At 37.0% G+C, this 19,278-nt stretch overlaps 1 protein-coding gene across 9 annotated transcripts in view; it reads left to right on the top strand.

The window, feature by feature from the left end:
* The window catches only part of NAV3 (neuron navigator 3), a 534,722-nt gene that overhangs the window by 390,464 nt on the left and 124,980 nt on the right, over positions 1 to 19,278 (top strand). For 6 of the 9 annotated variants that reach the window (XM_027747750.2, XM_027747746.2, XM_039386754.1 and 3 more), the window contains 3 exons: positions 896 to 964; positions 3,649 to 3,788; positions 10,994 to 12,020. In XM_027747750.2, coding sequence (XP_027603551.1) covers positions 896 to 964; positions 3,649 to 3,788; positions 10,994 to 12,020 — 1,236 coding nt within the window. Of the gene's footprint in view, positions 1 to 895; positions 965 to 1,945; positions 1,968 to 3,648; positions 3,789 to 10,993; positions 12,021 to 19,278 lie in introns of all 9 variants that reach the window. The other 3 variants (XM_039386757.1, XM_027747747.2, XM_039386755.1) reach the window with 3 other exon arrangements.

The raw sequence follows: 19,278 nt of genomic DNA, 5'->3' as shown, positions 1-19,278 counted from the left end.
CACCTGTCAACATCCTTAGTCTGTGTGGATCCCAAAGGATGCACATGTTTATAGAAACTGAATATACCTGACAGAAGGCTGTACCTTGGCCATACATTTGACACATCCCCTTTGCAAATGTCTAAAAGATTAGAGGAATAAATTTTCTGTCTAGTAATGTTGTGTGTCAAAAGGAACATACAGGTTTTAGCCCTCTATAGCACAGAATGTCTTCTGTTGCAGAAATACTACTTGGATGCCTTAATAGACACAGGTGCATTTTCCTATGGTATTTCATAGTGAGTCTAAGCACATGTCAGGGCCTTCCTAATGCAGCCTCTGATTCACTGCCTGGATAATTCATCACATACCTGTGCTGTGACCTGTGCTGCTGTAACAATAATGAAAATTATGATGGGATCCTTCTTCCATATAGTTCTACTGTCAGAAGGGTAACCTTGCTTTAGCGGGAATTTTTTTGGTATAGCAAATCTGTTCCTAACTGTCACACTGTGAACCTGGTCAGGTTGCTGGAGAGACTAGTAGGTGTGTATTTGTGCTTATTGCTTTTCATGGATTAAAAAAAAAAAAGATACAAAGGTGCATTCTGTGTGAATTTAACTAGACTTCAGTAATTCAGATACTATGGAAATTTGACCACTTTGTCTATTCATAAGATAATTTCTAGCAAATGAGACACATAATAACAATATTCATTATTTCATAATCTGTTCATTGCATCTGTCATAAAAATCTGCATGTTTACATTGTTTCATATTGTTGCCAGTTAATTTATGTTTTCTGTCTGTGTTCAATTTGCATTCATTATTAACTCATAGTTTGCTGGTAAGTGTGTTCTTTCTATACATATTCAAAGAAATTCTTTAATTCAATTTCTCTGTTTCTTCTCATACAGTCTCACAGCCAGATATGCAACTCAGTCTAATCACAGTGGAATTGCAACCAGTCAAAAAAAGGCTTCTAGGTCAGTTAAATATCTCTAATTTATTGCTTGTAAGTGATACCCAAGCAAGTATATGCCCTCTGATATTTTGTCCTTTGGATTTTAGCAGACACTATACAATGTCTAATTTTTGTTATGTGTGCAAGCTTTGCAATGATGAGCTTTGCCACAGAAAAGGCTTGTATTAATTGGCTTTTGGCCATTTGGCTGATTTGTACTGTATATTAGCAATATTTCTGGTTGTTATGTATCCTGCATCTTTGTATCTTGCATGTAAAATATTGGATGTGAAGGATTAGTTGGTGATTTTAGTGCTCTGTACTCTCTGGCTCAAATCCTGACTTTAGTCATGAGTGAAAAGAAGTTTGGGAGTCCATCCCAGTTCCCACTAGATATTTTGCACGTATAGCAAACCCACCTGAAGGGTCAAGTTCATGGAGCCAAGTTTACTCAGAAGCAAAATAGAGCAGAAAAAAAAGAATTACTTCCAAGACTTCTGCTCCATCAAGAGTAGCCTGCACACAGTCCCCATGAATTAGATGCTTTGTTTTGGTAGTGAATTTGATAGACCTGTGTGTAGGAGCTGACGTTTCAGATTTCGTCTGTCATTCCACGAGCACTAAAATCTACAAGCCAGATTGCAGAAGAAAGAAGCTGAGGTCTAAAGCTTACTCTTGTTTCTAGCTTTTTTTTTTTTTTGGGGGGGGGGAGGGAAGGAATAATTAGTGTATTCATTAATTATACCTTTGCTGTACAGTTCATTGGTGAGACCAATGAACTCTTAACTGCGTAATCTACAATAAAGATTGAATTTTGCACTGTACAACACTAACACAATTTGAGTGGCTGGTGATAGCTTGAAATGAGCTATTCCATGGTCCAGTTGCTTTGCACCTGCATTTATAGGTCTTCATTTTCCTTATTGCTGATGCTCCTGTCTTGTCCACATTCAACATGTCAAGGTTAACAGTCTTATTGTCTAATACTTTAAATCTGTGGCAGTGTTTCCGAAGCCTGTTCAGAGGTATGTGACTTGTCCCTTATTTGTTATACTCTTTGCATTTCCTTAGCTGCTTAACATGATTCTGCAAAAGCAATTTAAAACCTGAATTCAATTTAAAAAGTCAGCAAATGAAGTAAACTGGAAAGTGTGTAGAGCAAATGACCTCATGTATAATGTGCTTACTGTGGCAAGTTCTTGAATTCTGACATGCAGAATATATGCAGAACTATTTTATATTTTAACAGAACAGATGAGTTTCCAGTGTTGCACATGCCTTTTCATTGTTTTTTTCATTACCTTTGACAAATGATCTCAGGGCTCTTACTGCCTGTCAAATTAGGGTAATGAGAAGGAGCAAATGGATTTTTAAGTTTGTTTTAGTGCATTCTTCAGGGAACAGAAGATCACTTGAATTCATGGGTCACGATAAAGGTTAGCATGCGTACAGCTGCAGAGCAGAGACAGTCTGCTCTGAGTTCGGCACAGAGACTGGCGGCCAGAATGAGCCATAAAAATAATGAATGGATTAGCTCTCTGAGGCTTAAACTGGTAAAGAAAGAGAACACGGAGCTGTTTACATATGTTTGCTAATGAAAAGAAAATGATTTGAACATTTCTGTTATGCCAGTGTATTCAAGAAACAAACAAAAAGTTTGGAAGAAATCAAATTTTTTGTACTTCTTTGTAATGGGATTTTTTCCTCCCTTCTCATGCTGCTCTTTCATAATAGTGAAACTAACAGAATTCGATAACTAGTATAGTTTGTAGTGCCATTATTAAAATCATTGTGTCACTCCAATATGAGAGAAACAGAAGAGAGATGCTCTTCTCCTATGGCAAAAGCCTATGGCTGATTCAAGCAATTCATTTTGTCTAACAAATAACATAATAATGTTATCTGTCTACCAAACAACAAAACTGGAAAGGGGTGCCCACAAAGATGCTGCAGAAAGTTTGAAGTAGGCATGTACTAAGGAATGTTACATCAGAAAACAGATTCAGGCAGAAAAAAGATACATGCCAGGAACAACAGGGTCTACGTTTTTTCCCTTAGCATAGCCACACGGTAAGGTTCAGATGGTGGCAGCAAATACAAAGAAATGAACTGTATAGTCTACACTATGTACTTCTATCTAAAAGGTATAAATGGATCTGTAGTATCTAGATAAAATATGTATTTTCTATCTTTTTCATTTATAATAGTAAGGTGGGAGCATTTTAGCAAATAGGCCTCTGAAAAATAACTGGTGAAGGTAACTAAAAAAGCTTTTACACTAGACACAACTGTGAGACATTTATTAGAGTAAGAAATACGAAATATTTCCCAATTATGTATTGTTGTGCTTTCTACTCTATTTCTGCAACATTTCCTCTTCAAAAGTAACAGATTTTAATAAAGTTTGATATTACACTTCAATATTTTTTAGGGTGAATCTGTTTTAGCAATGTTAATGGCAAATGCAAAGCATCTTCTTACATGTCTTGTGACTCTATAAAGCATCTTTCCCTTTTGTGTGCATAAGGATGAGCTTTTATTTTCATTTGTGGAGTCTAACTAATTTGAATCCTCCTGTTCATTGTTGCTTACCTGGATTGATTGTTTTCAGTTGTTGGTTTGAAATTCTGGTCTGATATTTGCATACTGTCTCCGCTATATGTTGCATTACATAAAATGAACTGATTTCTTATTGTACCGTTCCAGGCTTCCAGGACCCTCAAGAGTGCCAGCTGCAGGCAGCAGTACCAAAGTCCAGGGAGCTTCCAATTTAAATCGGAGAAGTCAGAGCTTTAACAGCATTGACAAAAACAAGCCTCCACAATATGCAAATGGAAATGAAAAAGGTGAGTGATTAAAGTTACTAAGTTTACTCTACATAACATCCAAGAATGAAAAAAAAACCATCCACAAGGGTCACAGAAGTGAATGTAGTGTTTGGACTTGACAAGGAAAACCTATGGAAATTGGGACCTGAATTAGGACTTGTGGTTCAATTGGGATTAAAATTCAGAAATGAAAACTTGCAAGATTTTATAATTGTATTTTATCCCTCTTTGATGGAAATATGATAGGGTGATTTTTCTGAAGTAAAAATGAGTCCATACTAGATTCAAGTCTACTCACACTCATAGGAAGACTGCCATAATTTTCAGGGGACTTTGCATCTTAGACTCTAATGGATAAGAATCAGAATATTATACTTGCATCAGAATGCTACACTCTTTAAGAGCCTTACCTACTGTGTACATAATACTGAATAGAGGATTGGAAATTAAGTCAAGTGTAATGAAATTTTGCAGGGATTTGGATTCAGTGTTCATGTTTTATTGTCTCCTTTAAATATGAGCTTCCATTACAACAACAAACTGAGTTCCCTGGGTCCTTCCATTTCTCTCACCATGATGCTATTTTCCTGGAAAATATGCCTCTTCAGTCTTTATCTCAGAAAGAATAATGTAAAAATTCAGCTTTCTGAGTTGTGTAACTAATCTGTCCCCTTCCTCCCCTTCTTTCTCCCTTTGTGTAATGAACAGCATTTTATTCATATCTCTGGGTTAGAATACAGTTGAAAATGATACAATATACATAGTACCCGTTTGCATCCTTGGGGTCTGTGGGAGGAACAAGTATGCAATGAATGTTCTTCATCCAAGCAATAGGCAGCTATCCAGATTTTTTTACAAAACTCTGATAAACACACTTTGCCCCTAGCTGTATCTGAAGATATAAAACCATCCTTTCAATAGTTATTTCTTTATTTTTACCATCAGGGTTGAATGTTTCAGATAGTTCTATAGTGGGTTTTATTTTACCAAGGACTTGTTTCTGTCAAGACATCCAGGCTAAAAGTAGAAAGAGATCAGAGTGAAAACTGAGCAGACACTGTATAGTTCACAAATACTATAGTGAATTTATGAAGTAGGAGATGTGGCTGCTTGAGTGAAGGTATGTACAGCAGTTTAGGTTTTAGAATTTCCTCATAATGTTGACATGTTTGCTACTGAAATATGTGAGAGTTAAATGATTCATGGTGAGACATGCTTGTAGATATTAATATTCTTAGCTCATTACTTGGAAACTGTATTTTGATTGCTAAGGTTTACATTGCATTGCACATTTATGTGGCTTTTTGCATGATGGATTTATTTTACTTTCTCATTTCTTTACAGCAGAGAATGAGGTGAGATTTTTAGTGAAGTTATCACTTGCAAGAGGATAAGGGGTGGCTTTTTTGTCTATAATAATTCAATTAATTTTACAGGATATAGAAGATATAATGTTACATAACTAAGGAGTACTATATTTGAGATGTTTCCATCTGCTCTTTTTTTTTCCTGTCAAAACAGCCAAATGGATAGAAAAACATTGATTTACATGATAATCAAAGCTAAATACAAGTTTGTTTTAGGGTATGAAGCAGAAGTTCTTTAGAGAAAATGACTGCTATGAGTACCAGGATAGCAAAGTGATATTTTTTGTAATATCCTAAAAGAACAGGAGAACCTGTGTTTATGTGTTTAAGTACACCATGCTACTACTTTGCCTAAAGAGAAAAACAACTGAACCAGGATATATTTTAAATTTAGTTATTATAGTGACTAATTTTTGAATATTACAATGAAATTTCCAAGTAGTCTTTTCATATTTTTAAGTATTTGAGGATGTTCTGTAACCTAAGATCTTTGAAGAATTTGTTTAGAAACAAACTTCGACCCTCGAAATAGTAATAATATAAAAAAAACCTTTTACAATAAAAAAGTGTCACCATATGTTGACAAACTGATTTTTCCTTACAGTACAGCACACATAATAGACCTTATATTTCAGATTTTGCTTCTGATGCAGATGCTTGGAGCACTGAAAGAGACACAGTCCATATATTCTAATCTGAGATATAGATCATATAGTTTGTAAATCATTTTTAATTCTTCATTAGTGTTGCATAAATTGAGGCAGAAAAAGAGATGACTTTTTCTAAGTAAATAGCCGTTAGAGGTTGGGACTTCCAAGGCTCTTCAAGAGCAGATCACTGTTGTTATATTTTTCTCTTCTGTACACTCACCTGTATGTGCTATAAGGAGGCCTCAGAAAATATATACAGCATAAGGTTGGTGTTTTGTTTTTTTTAATCCAGTTATATGTAGTACTTGAAATTCATTTGTGCATAACATGGTTTCCAACTCAGTCACAGTGGGGAGTGGATATGTAATCACAGAGTTAAAGGAGACCTGAACGTGATCCAAAATAAGGTGTGATATCTGCTTTTATTTAGTACTAAATTATTCAGTCTCTCATTATTATTATCTTCTTTGAATGTTGCCTAGGGAGTAGTTCAACACAATAAGAAACCTAGTGCCCCTGAGCAAATGCAAGTTTGCTCTTTACTGGGCAGAGCCCAGTTTTCAGTAACAGACAATCCCCTACTGTGACACAGGTAAGTGTGTGTAACTCTGTTTAAGTCAGAAACATAGAATGCACCAAAACATTAAAAAAGCCATTAGCTGAAATTTCTTTGTGGAGCTTCAGTGAGATTTTTTTTTTTTTTTTGCTGTACTTTGCAGCTTACAGATCAATTTCAAAGAACACGTCTGTTTTCCAGATATGTCAGATCTATCTGCTTCCAACTTAATAACATGGAGATGGAAAAAAACACAGAAAAATTAAACTATTTGAATAAATTATTCAGAATGCTAATAAGGTGGATACCCAGGGCGTTTTCAGTACAGCAAAGTAATGTTCTAATTCAAGTCACAGTTTAAAAACAAATCTTTACCATTTAGGTCTTAGAAACAGTGTATCTGAACACTGATAAGGGTCTTTATGTCATAGAGTTTAATTTCCAGCTTTTCAATATAATTTAATAATATAAAATGGTGTTTGTGTATTCTCCAAACTCAGTTTTAACAGTATTAGATTATTTTACCTATACCAACTCTGAGAAACTCTGCAGTGGAACTCTATTGTCTAATGATGCAAGTTGTTGTTAATCCATGGCCAGTATGTACATCTGTAGCTAACTGTGTATGTTCCTTCTGGTACCAGTGTTTTTCCAGTTGTTCCTGGTCGTTTTCTCCTCTTGTGCTGATAAGGGCTAGCTACTTTCTCATGAACAGCTAGAAAGGGAGAGTTGAACAAGCTGAATTCTTTTAATCTCATGAGGTAGATCTCCCATTCCTCCAAACATCCCTATAGCAATCCCTTGCAGCTGTTCCATTTTTTACTAACCTTTTTTGTTGTGACTAAAAGTGTATAGTCTGGACATCTACCTGATACAGAATATTTAGATTATCATATCTAACTTTGCTGCCGTGACAGAGCTGTTGTCACAGAGGTCATCTTCTCCAGCAGCACAGAACACAGTGAAGGTCACAGATGAGAAGACAAAGGAGATTATATATTGGGTCCGAGTTCAACATGGCCTTTATTTGTGAAACAGCCTATGAAAAGTGGATTTGAAATGTCTATTCAGTTGTCATGGCCTTGCTGAGTTCTAGAAGAAATTTCTCATTTTGCACTGAACACCCCAGGGTGTTGCTGCTGTGCTTTTACAGTGGAGGTTGGGCTGAGCTCTGAAGCACTGAGTTTTTGAGCAGAATGCAAAACAGTTTTCAGCACAAGCTGACTATGCATTCGGCTATAAGGGGGTTAAACCCGAAACAGAAGACTATCTTCTTGAAAAATTTAGTTTATAGAAATAAGAAATCCTTGTCATAGGTTGAGTTCACTGTGTCTCAAAATCACCACAAGGTGGGGACAGGTTTCACGTAATGAACAGCTAAAGCCAAGCTCAATTGAACGTGCAGAAAGCAGTTAATTATGTGCAGCTTCAAGTAATGCATTTGTGCTGGGGGTGAAATAGATCTTTTAATTCCAACATACAGACAGGTTCTCAATATTTCTTGAGAGCATGCAGCACACATTCCTTGCAGAAATATTAAGGATACCCTTTAAATTGAAAAATAAAAGCAAATTAAAGTTCTCTGTAATTTTTTGTTGCTGTTTATATTTTGTGGTGTAGGGATCCAATAAATACCAGTGGCTCCAGGAATCTGTGGATTTTTGCTGTATATATGCCAGAACAAGCTGTTGATGAAACAGTAAATACTCTTCTTTTTACATTTTTCCCCCCAATGAGTTTAATATTATACAGCCAGAAATATGGCAAGGCATGCGTTCTTCTTTTTAATCAGAACGCTTTCTATTTTATTTTTTTAATTATTTTTTGGAGTAAAACTGAAGCCATACAAATGTAACTAATACAACAGAATGTAGTGGCATCCCACTGTTCACAGATTGTTATGTGTATTCTGCATTAGCTTTGCATACTCTTGTGGTGAACTCTTCTTCTGCAAAACTATTGATATAGCTTAAGGCCCCAATCCTCCTCTGTATTTGGGGCAAGCTTAGTGCAAGACAAGATTTGTACAAAAAGGTCCTTGTGCACATTCGGTTCTGGACTACTAGCCACTGGGGCTGATTCCTGGTATAAATTAAAGAAGCCTGAGGGCTGCAGAAATTTCCAGCAGCTGTGGTTGGCCTCAGGCTCTTTTCTGGCATCTGAGGGTCACCAGAAAATAGCAGGAGGCCAACCACAATTCCTGCCTTGGTCCCAAGGGAGGGATCAGTTCTGCAGCTGCCCACCAAAGGTGCTCCATGGTGCAACTTGGAGCCTGGAGAATATGCTCTAACCTCACCTGTCACAAAAAATGCTCTGAAGCAACCCTTACCAGTTAATGTTTTCTTGCCTAGAACAGGACTCCACAGAACAGCTCAACTTTCTGTGAATGAGCTCATTTACAGAATCATAGAATCACAGAATGGATAAGATTGGAAGGGACCAACAGTGGGTCATCTGGTCCAACCTCTCTGCTCAAGCAGGATCATCCTAAAGCACATGGCACAGGATTGTGTCCAGACAGTTCTTGAATATTTCCAGTCAGGGAGACTCCACAACCTCTCTGGGCAATCTGTTCCAGTGTGTGGTCACCTGCACAGTAAAGAAGTTCTTCCTCATATTCAAGTGGAACTTCCTGCGCATCAGTTTCTGCCCATTGCCACTTGTCCTGTTGCTTGGCACCACCGAGAAGAGCCTGACTTGACACCCTCCCTTCAGAGACTTGTGTACATTGATGAGGTCCCCTCTCAGCCATCTCTTCTAGAGGCTGAACAGGCCCAAGCCTCCCAGCCTATCCTTGTAAGAGAGATAGTCCAGTCAACCATTTAGCACTGTGGGGTTTACATATCAGGCTGAGGAGCACACAAAAGACCCTGGGCAGATGGAATTATATGGCATCTATTGAAGGTGGAGGTGATTGACCTGCTGGGACCAGTTGTTAATAGAATTAAACTAGTAAAAGATCTTATATGTCTGTCATGGTACTTTTACTCATATTTTTTTTTTAATATTTTTAAACTAGTTCTTCTTAATGCTATTCTAAGCAGTAAATTTTGCTATGTTTGCATTCTCTTTGTTAAAGAAAAAACAGCTCCAGTTTCAGTATGCTCAAATTCTGTCTTTCCTTCAGACTTCCATAAGAGTAGTCTAATCTTTACTAGGGGTTTAGGAGGACTAAGACTGAAAAAGTGAAAATTATGCATAAATTCATAATCTGTGCTGAAGGGAAAGATGTCTTCAGTGGTTGGGCACTGGAACAGACTCCCCAGGGAAGTGGTCACAGCACCTGACAGACTTCTAGATCTGTTTGGACAATACTCTCAGGCACATGATGTGACTCTTGGGGATGGTCCTGTGCAGGGCCAGGAGTTGGACTTGCTGATCTTTGTGGGTCCCTTCCAACTCAACATATTCCGTGATTCTGTGATTATTCAGGCAGGGGTACCCCAAGATATGTCATACTATGTGTTTATGCAAGACATCAAGCACTCCTTTTGCCATTAGGTTAACTAAATTTGCACTGCATGTTTCATGGGCTTTCTTATAGTACAGAATTCAATATACTATAGGCAGGCTTATGTCTAATTCCCTGACAGTCCCAAGATAAGGCAAGACAAGATAGATCCACTAGAAGAAAATATGTCATCTGCTGGAACAGCTATATACCACATATTTGATTGCTGTTACCACTTCATTTCTCTGGTGCTCCAGAGTAATCATGTTTAAATATTCAGATATGCCTTGGGAATCTGAACTTTGTGGAGAAGACCTTAACCCTTTCATGCCTTAGTGAGTTTTGCTTAACAAGGCTAGACAACTTTTTTGAAAATCACAGCTGTTAATTAGCAGAGTTTGATTATTGCAGGAGTCTTGTTCTCATTCATTCTGAAGATTCACTGAAGTTCCTGGATGATGTAAAGGTAGTGAATGTGCCAGAGCCATGTAAACAAGCTTTCTGTACCTACCTGAGCTTCAGGCCCAAAACAGTTATTGTTGCTGTACCCATGAAGGTGATATATCAGTGTAACTTTCTGGTACTGACACTGGTAAAATTGCTGATAAAATTTTTTCCCTATGAGAGTGTACTGAGATAAGTTCCTGAAGTCAGCTACTAAATATTGTTAACTATACTTAACACTTTGTGAATATTGATTTTATCCATTTAATTTCAGTATTACTCAGTCTTCCTCCTCCTGCCTAAAACTTTGGCTTTCTAGCACATATTTTAATTCCACTAAACATCAAAACCATCTTTGTCTGGTTTTGTTTTTCTACTAGAATTTTTCTTCAACAATTCTTTTTTCTTCAACATCTCAGTGCTTTATAATCAAAAAGTGATTGGAATAATTTCTTTATGGCATATTAAAGATAAAATCTTAAATTGGATGGCTTGATTTGCATAAGGAAATGGTTATAAGAAAGGCGTTTCTGAGATTTACTTAAGCTCATGGAAGTATTGAACAAAACCATGATGATGGGAGGAAAGAGAAGCATTTTCTGTTAGCATCCTTCGTGTTCCGTGAACATATAAATTATGTTTATTATAGATCTCATATAAGTGCGTTTCAGATCCCAGAGGAGTATGATATCACCTCCAAGTAGGAAATGGGAGAGTAACTATACCACTATGTTTTTTTCTTTTTTTTTTTAAAGCAGATTCACCAAAAGGCCCTCACCCATCTGCAGGCATGAATGGAAATGTGCAGCATCCCACCAGCACTGGGCAGCAGCAGGTCTCTGCCATACCCTCTCCAAGTGCCAGCAAGCCTTGGCGCAGCAAATCCATGAATGTCAAACACAGCGCGACCTCTACCATGCTGTCTGTGAAGCAGCCTAGTCCCGCAACCTCCCCTACTCCAACTTCAGACAGGCTCAAGCCACCGCCTTCTGAAGGTGTGAAGCCCCCTTCATCTGGACAAAAATCTATGCTGGAAAAATTCAAGCTGGTTAATGCTAGGACTGCTCTGAGACCTCCTTTGTCACTGAGCTCAGGGCCCAGTGACAGTGGGAGAGAAGATGATACCTTTTCAGAGTGTGGTGAAACTGATGTCTTAAGTGGTGGGGTGAACAGCAGCGGCTCAACAAGTAGCAGTCCTAAAGTATCACCGAAGTTAACCCCTCCAAAAGCTGGCAGCAAAAATCTCAGCAATAAAAAGTCTTTGCTACAGCCAAAGGACAAAGAGGAAAAGAACAGGGACAAAAACAAAGTTTGCACTGAGAAAGCAGTCAAGGAAGAGAAGGATCAGGTCATTGAAACATCTACAAAGAAGAGCTCAAAAATTGCAAGCTTAATCCCAAAGGGAAGCAAGGCAACAGCAGCCAAGAAGGAAAGTTTAATATTATCTTCTAGTGGGATCCCAAAACCTGGATCAAAGGTACCAACAGCAAAGCAGAGCACTTCCTCCACATGCACGGGAAGTAAGGAGGTTGAAAAACTGAGGACTACAAAAGGAAACCAGTCCCAGTCAACAGCAAAATCTCAGCTTAATGAGAAGGCTTCTCCTTCCTCTGGTCTTGCTTCTTCTGAAGAGAAAGAGCCAAGTGCAGGATCCTCGGCAGCTCCGTCGGCCTCAATGGCTGCAAGCAGTGGTCAAGGCACAGGAAATGGTGTCGTCCAGCTTCCTCAGCAACAGCAATACAGCCACCCCAACACTGCCACAGTAGCTCCATTCATTTATAGGTAAGGGCATGGAGGAAAATTGGTTTTGTGCTACCATTTAGAAAAGAGAACTAAAATGGATAGAGTAATGGTGGATCATGCTGTTATGTTTTTTATCTCCCAGTTTCTGTCACAGCATCATGCCAGTATTTTCCTAATATCATTGTTTAATTGATGTTACTGTATGAAAAATTTCTTCCAAGAACTGTGAGTCTCTATGTTGTACAAAAGTAATCCACTGTAAATATTTGCCATTTAAAATTCAGGGTATTTTCATTAGAAATACGAGTCATAGGGTACATTGTCTGTGCTGCCTTTGAAAGGTCATGGCTGAGTCTGGGTTTCTAGTGTGAGTATTCTTGTTTGCATTCTAAGAATCTCAACATATATTTGCTGATATTCAATAATATTTGCTTAAAATACACTGTTCTCTTAAAAATACTAAAATGAACTGCTGATATTTTCAGAATATGTAACAGTACTGGTAGGATATTTAAAGAAAAGCCATACACAAACTTTTATAAGTATTCAAAAATATTTCAATACTTTGGGTAGACAGAGTAGGTTGCTGTTTGCAGGTCCTTTTCCTGTTTAGTTTTATACATGAACTAGGTGTAGATTAACTCCATGAAGGCAGTTAATTTTTACAGGCAATAGTAACTCTTCAGATGTCCAAGGCTCTGGAAGAGAAAAATGAACAGTTAAATGTTCTAGTATCAAACTTTGAATTTACTTTTCTGTATGATAGAGTAACTGAAGAGAAGCTGGGAGATTTAACTGTTGTACAGCTCAGAAGATACAGTAAGTGTAGAAAGATTGACAGGCTGGTTGGAGTAATAATTTCAGATGTCAACTGTTGGAGGGCTTTAGCTACAGTTGTGGGTAAATTTAACATCTGATAAAATGACAAATTCATTATTAAGCAAAATATACTGGCAGGTTTTGTTAGTGACTAGTAATCTAAATAATCTTGGCTAAAAATTAAAGAAGTGGTGAAGTAGGCTCTGAGGGAGTATATATATCATTGCACATAACTAAATATATCTTCAAAACCAATCTGGATGAGTTAAGAAAATTATATGGGAGGGAGAAAAGACTCAATGTAGCTTATATTTATTCTAATATGCAGTGGATAACCTCTTGAGTTTCAATTAGATCTTTCACTGGATGTACTTAATGTGCATGTATCTTTATAACTATCTGGAATAACATCAGTAATACACAGAATTTTAAGTGTTGTACATAGGACAGCCTACTTATGTGTTAGGGTACATATATAGGAAGAGAGAAAAAAAAGCTAAACTTTGCCTTCAGATGTATGTGCTATTTAATGGTAATTTTACTACATATTGATGCAATTTCATCGCATGGTGGAGATATCATTCCTTTAAGCTTCATCGTGAAGCAAAATGTATTTTGAATTTTAAAGGGTGATAGAAGCATGCATCTTCAAGTAAAATTTAGTATTAATAATTGTCTGTTTGCTCCTAACAAGCAGCAAAGGAGACTGTATTTGAAGTTAAATCTCACATGAAAATAAAATTTTCAGAGCCAAAGTCTGATCTCAGAATGCCATAAACCCAGAGTAATAGACTGACTTTGATGAGGCTACTTCAATATGTATCTCTGTAACTGAGAGCAGAATCTGACTCAAAAATAGTCAGTAACCACATTTCTTAGAAGTCTCAAGGGCTTTGTAATACCACACAATGATTTCATAGAAGAATATAAATATAACCAAGGATAAAATATCCATATTTCCAAAGTCAGCATATTTATTTTTGTGCATGTATGGTAGGTGGAAGTGAACATGAGCTGGGGTATTGTAGCTACATTTTCTTGTTCTTAAACATAATTATTTTCTGAGTCACCATAATTTATACACTGAATTTTCAGGTTTGCTTGTTAACAGCTTTATATGAGTTGATAAACAATAGTTACCATTCAGACTAACAGAGGTTTTTTCCAGCTAGAAGGAATATCTAGGTTCTTTGTGTTTGTGCTGCAGTCGTTGTAAAAAGTTTCAATAAAAATTAGTAAAAATACCATGCTTTTTATCCAGAATCCTGCAGAATCTTGCAATATACTGCTGTGATCAGTTTAGGCTGGTAGCACAAGGATAAGTAAGGACACCTATCCTTACTTACAAGGATAAGTAAGCTAACGCTTTTTCTGGTTTGTTGCTGACACCTGCAGATATATTTTGGAATGTTTGTTTGTTATTCAAGAGGATATTACTGTAGATTTGTGAGTAAAACAAATTATTCCAAAGAGTTTGTTTGAGATCGGCATGTATTTTGCGTAAATAGAGAATGAAATCCTATAACAGTTATCAATATTCATGTTTTCAAGGAGTTGTATATTTTTATTAACTGACAGTAGGTGGAAAATACTGTTTCACTGGCAAGTTCTCAAATGACATATTGCACTATTCATCTTTGCAGTCTTGGTGCTTTGTCCTGTCTGATACCACATTGTATTTTTATTCTTAAACAACATGGCATGGAAATTCATTTGGGATTATTGCTTCTCTTCAAAAATCAGCAGCCATAGTCAGAGTTGCATCTAAATGGGTATAATTTAAATTCTTCCCTCTTTTTCAGCAAGTGATTATTTATTTTTAAATGTGGTTGTGAATGTATTATTTACAGTCCCTTATGTGTCCCCTCTGAAGCTGACTGCAGGGTCCAACTGATATAAGACTGAAGTAGATGTAATTTAGTTCCCAGAAAGCTTGAGAAGAAAAAAAAAACCAGAAAAGCTAAAAGGAAGGTGTAAGAGACTGTATAACTTTTTAAAATACACCAGACACTACTTCAAATTACACATTCTTCTATATAGACAAAATTGGAAGAAGATGGAAATTGTGCCATCTGCCACAGTCCCTTACACTTGTATTGAAATTGGCCATGGAATTTAGCTGTCTTTCTAGTGGTGCTTAAATTTCAGATGAAGAATAGTGACACAGAAGTTTAGTACTTACTAGTCTACAGTGAAAACAGGTTAAAAAAGGTAAAATAATGCAAACAAAAACCAAACTCTGAGTCTGGCTCCTAAAAACTTAGCAAGAGAATAACAGGCTAATTGCTCAGTATTTGGAGTTCTTAGCTCTCCTACACATTGCTCAAAAGTGGAGTATAACCTGCAATTCCAAACACTTTCTTTCCCAGAGAAAAGCCTGTTGTATGCAATCATTGCTTTATTTTTTGTGAGCCAAATTGTATAAGTTTGCATTATTTCCATAAAATGGGAAACAGTAGTCCCAGGAGTAACACAATATCTCCTCACTCCATGGGGCAAATCCTTAGTTAAGGCAAATCATCATAACCCTGCATGAAGTATGTGATACGTTGAAAATTAGCTTTTGCTTTGGATTTTCTTAAACATTAAAGGAATATTTCAATAGGAGAACGTTGAGTTGTAACTGGATGCATGTACTGCAGCTTATTCTATTGACTACTTCAGTAATCACTGTAGGAGCTTAGTAGGTCTCTTTTCCAGGGATGAAATATAGAATCTGAAGTGCCCAAATCCCAGAGGCTTTGGTGCTCAGGAATTGCTTATTGCCTGAAATGCTGAAAGTATAGAAACTGCTGCAGAGAACCAGATGACCACTCATCATCCTGAGCTACACTTCTATCTCGTGCACTACTTAAATTTCAATTTTTCAGATAGATTTGTAGTTTAATGTCTGGAAGAAGTTTCACAGAATCACAGAATATGCTGACTTGGAAGGAACCCACAAGGACCATTGAGTGCAACTCCTGACCCTGCACAGGACCATCCCCAAGAGTCACACCATGTGCCTGAGAGCATAGTCCAAATGCTTCTTGAACTCTGTCAGACTTAGTGCTGTGACCACTTTCCTGGGGAGCCTTTCCTGTACTCCAGCACTTTCTGAACTGGGACTTTGTGCAGAGTTACTCTTTGAGTGTCAATGCTGGACTACAAACACTAGTTTGGCCCTCCTTTTGTCCTTGAAGAGTAAGAAACTGGTAGTTTCAGCCACCTAATAGGTTGGTGTAGAGAAGATGGTGCCAGATTCTTCCTTGAAATTTAGGGAGGAAGGATAAGAGGTAACAGATGTAAGTTACAACAGGGGAGGTGCTGCCCTGAAAGTTAGAAAAAAATGTTTTTACTTTGAGGGTGGTGAAATACTGGTGCAGGCTGCCTAGTGAGGTTTTGGAATTTCTGTTCTTGGACATGTTCAAGGCCCAACCAAACAAGGCTCTGAGCAACTTAATGTAACCAGACCTGCTTTATGCGGGTCATTGGACCGGATTGCATCTAGAATATTTCTGACCTAAATGACTTTGATTCTGTGAGGATTAAAGTGTTCACTAGATAGAGGCAGACAAAGGAAATATCAGGAATTCACAAGCATGTAAATTCCATGCTTGATTTACAAACACATTCCAGATACTAAAACTTTCTTCCTGACTCCTTTACTGTATGGTGATTAAATCAATTGTATTGCTAGGCCATAGCTTCAAGGTTGCGTAGGAAGTGCAGAGCAGTGACAGATGGGAAGGAGGATATAATCTGGTTGTACCTCTGGAAGCACAGTGAAATTCAATTTCAGCAGCCTCTTCAGGATGTTTTTATACTGTCTTAGGGAAAAAAATAAACTACTCTTTAAGGATCCTGCAAACACAGCATCTGCAGGGTTTGTTGAAACCATATTTATGTCCACTTTTAATGACTAGAACCTACTTCTGGTCACTGATTGTGGAGTTGAAGCTAAGTTTTCAATAAAAAACATTCTGTCAGTTAATGGTATTTGTTAATAATAGATTGTGCTGCTAAACATACTGCAAGTCCTTCTTTAAAAATGTGAGGACTCAAAGTCATACTGCAGCGCTTTATTGATTTCTGTTATTTATATTACTGCTGTGAAAATAAAGCAACAGTCACCACCAAAATTTTGCAATTGTAGATAGTGTTAAACATTGACATTCACCAGTTTTACTTGTAGCAACAGCATGCTCTTTAGAAAAATCCTTCCACTTTTCCATGCTTGATTTACAAGTAATTGTTTAAGAAAAGTTTCATGTGTAGAGGTGTTGGTTTAAGAGATGGGAAGAAGGATAATAATTGAAGAAATCATTGTAAATACCTACTTCAATAATGCTGAGTTAAAAATAGTAGCTTGATAATTCAGCTGTTTGCTGTTTATGATCTGAAGTTTTTCTTTTAAATTGCCATACAGACAACATAGCCTTATTCCTTTGACTAAATAATCAGTAAAATGCAGGATAAAGGACCTAAAAGAATATTCTGTTCAGGCTTCTGTAACTGGTAGCCGTATTAACTCTTTCATAAGCTAACTGAATTTTACTCTAATCTGCACTACTCTAGTGCGAAGGTTCTTCCAGAAACTCACTCATCTCATTTATGGAAATCTTTTACATCCCACATAATGAGATTGCATTCATTTATTACCTTGTTAATATCGCCCTTTAACTTAAAAAGTTGTTTTCCCTCTTTTTCATTGCTCTTTTTAAATATGTGAGGGAGTAATCCCATCCCCTTCCTTCTCTTTTGTAAGACTAAACCAAATCAACTCTTTCTTTTTTTTTCCTTTCAGAGGGTTTCATCTTCCCCATGAGCTTCCCAGTAGCCCTTCCTTGCATCTGTTCCCAATTTAACTCACATGTCTTGAACATGGGTGATCAAACTGCTCATATTCCAGATGTGGTCCTGCCAGTCTGTTATACTGACAGGGATACCCATTCAAGACAGCTACATCTCAGAGAGCTGTTGGAAAAATGCCAGAATATTTGTCTGACATCTTTTGGAATGTTGACTAAAAAGCAAACAGATCTTTGATGTTATCTGTGTTTATCTAAGATTGGCTATTTTGTTAGAGGCAGACTGACTGTGTTAAAGATCACTTATTTAGTATTTCAAATTCTATTCTTAAGTACTCCTATATAGGCTCATTTTAATCAAACTGAATGAACTTGTGCAGGTATGATTGAAAGCAGGATTTGTCCCATTAAGTGAGTTTGATACTCTTACAAAGAGGTAGCATGTTACTCAGTGGATTCTGAATAAATATATTTTCTGATTGCCATGATTAAAAGAGAAAACAGATTGTCCTGTTTTCATGAAGGTTGTCTAAATTAACCTGCGCTGCAGGTGCACAGCACTGGAAGAAATATGAGTGGGCTGACTTTGACTAAACTGAAATTCTTTCCCCTTTGCTTTATATCAAGAGAGATGCAAAAATTTAATTATTTTTTAAGGCAGTGGACTATGAATGGGTAGAGGACAGAGGATCATTCATTAAGGCCAATTTGTAAGGTTTGAGAAGATAATTTAATTTGCTGTTTGCTTGCTTTGAGCTTAATCTGTGCTGCAGTCCTGCAGAGATCACTTGAGTCATTCATAGCATTAATATGTCCCACAGAAAGTTAAAGCCAGAAGTATCGGAGAAGACAAATCTCATAATTTTACTTTCCTTTAAAAAAAAAAAAATAGTTGATCTAAGAAAAGAGTCATTTACATTCTTGGTCCAGTGTATCACAACCTATGACAGATGTAGAACAAAGAAACTTGACATTTTAGGTACCCAGTATATACCTGGGTCTCCTTGTTCCCCAAGAGCCCCAAAATCTTACATGATTTTGCTTGGAAATCTGTCACCCCTAGACCATTCTCAGGCTGTCTAAGCTAGGCTAAGCCTCACCCCAGGCTAAGCTCAGCTCCAGAGAAAAGCAGGGCCTTGGCCATCATGCACCAAAAGGAAGGGCTGTTTTGAAGTGCTGACAGCTGGCAACTCTGTGGAGACCTGGTGGAAAAAGAGCTATTGATGAGAGACCTGGTCCCTGTTTCCTCCTTGGGCTATCTCCATCACAGCTGCCCAAGGACCAGTGCTTTTTAGTCTGTCTCTTCGACAACAAATAATCAGCTTTCTTAAGTAAGCAGAACTTAGACTGCTGCAAAATCCATAATCTTCCTTAAGATTTCTGCTATTGCCTCAGACAATTAGAATAATTGATTTCTTTTACCAAATTAAAGATAAAAATGATGAATGAAGCTGGTATAGCAACTTTTTTGTTATTTGTTTTGATTGCAAATCACATTTATGTGTTTATATTAGACTAAAATTTTCAATTTTCAAGAGAGATAAAAGGGGAATTTCACACTTCTTAGATCTGTTATTTCAGGCTGCCTATAAATTTAGGAAAATAGCATCATATTTACATTTGGGTTGTGTTTCTGTGGGGTTTTTTAAATATGAATTAAATTAAATGTTTTTAAAATATTATTGTTA

The sequence above is a fragment of the Pipra filicauda genome, unplaced genomic scaffold (assembly GCF_003945595.2).
Source record: "Pipra filicauda isolate LSUMZ 115617 unplaced genomic scaffold, ASM394559v2 scaffold4_size7858003_pilon, whole genome shotgun sequence".
Classification (NCBI taxonomy): Eukaryota; Metazoa; Chordata; class Aves; order Passeriformes; family Pipridae; genus Pipra; species Pipra filicauda.
Note: the sequence above shows the minus strand (reverse complement) of the source record. Positions and strands in the feature narration are given on the sequence as shown.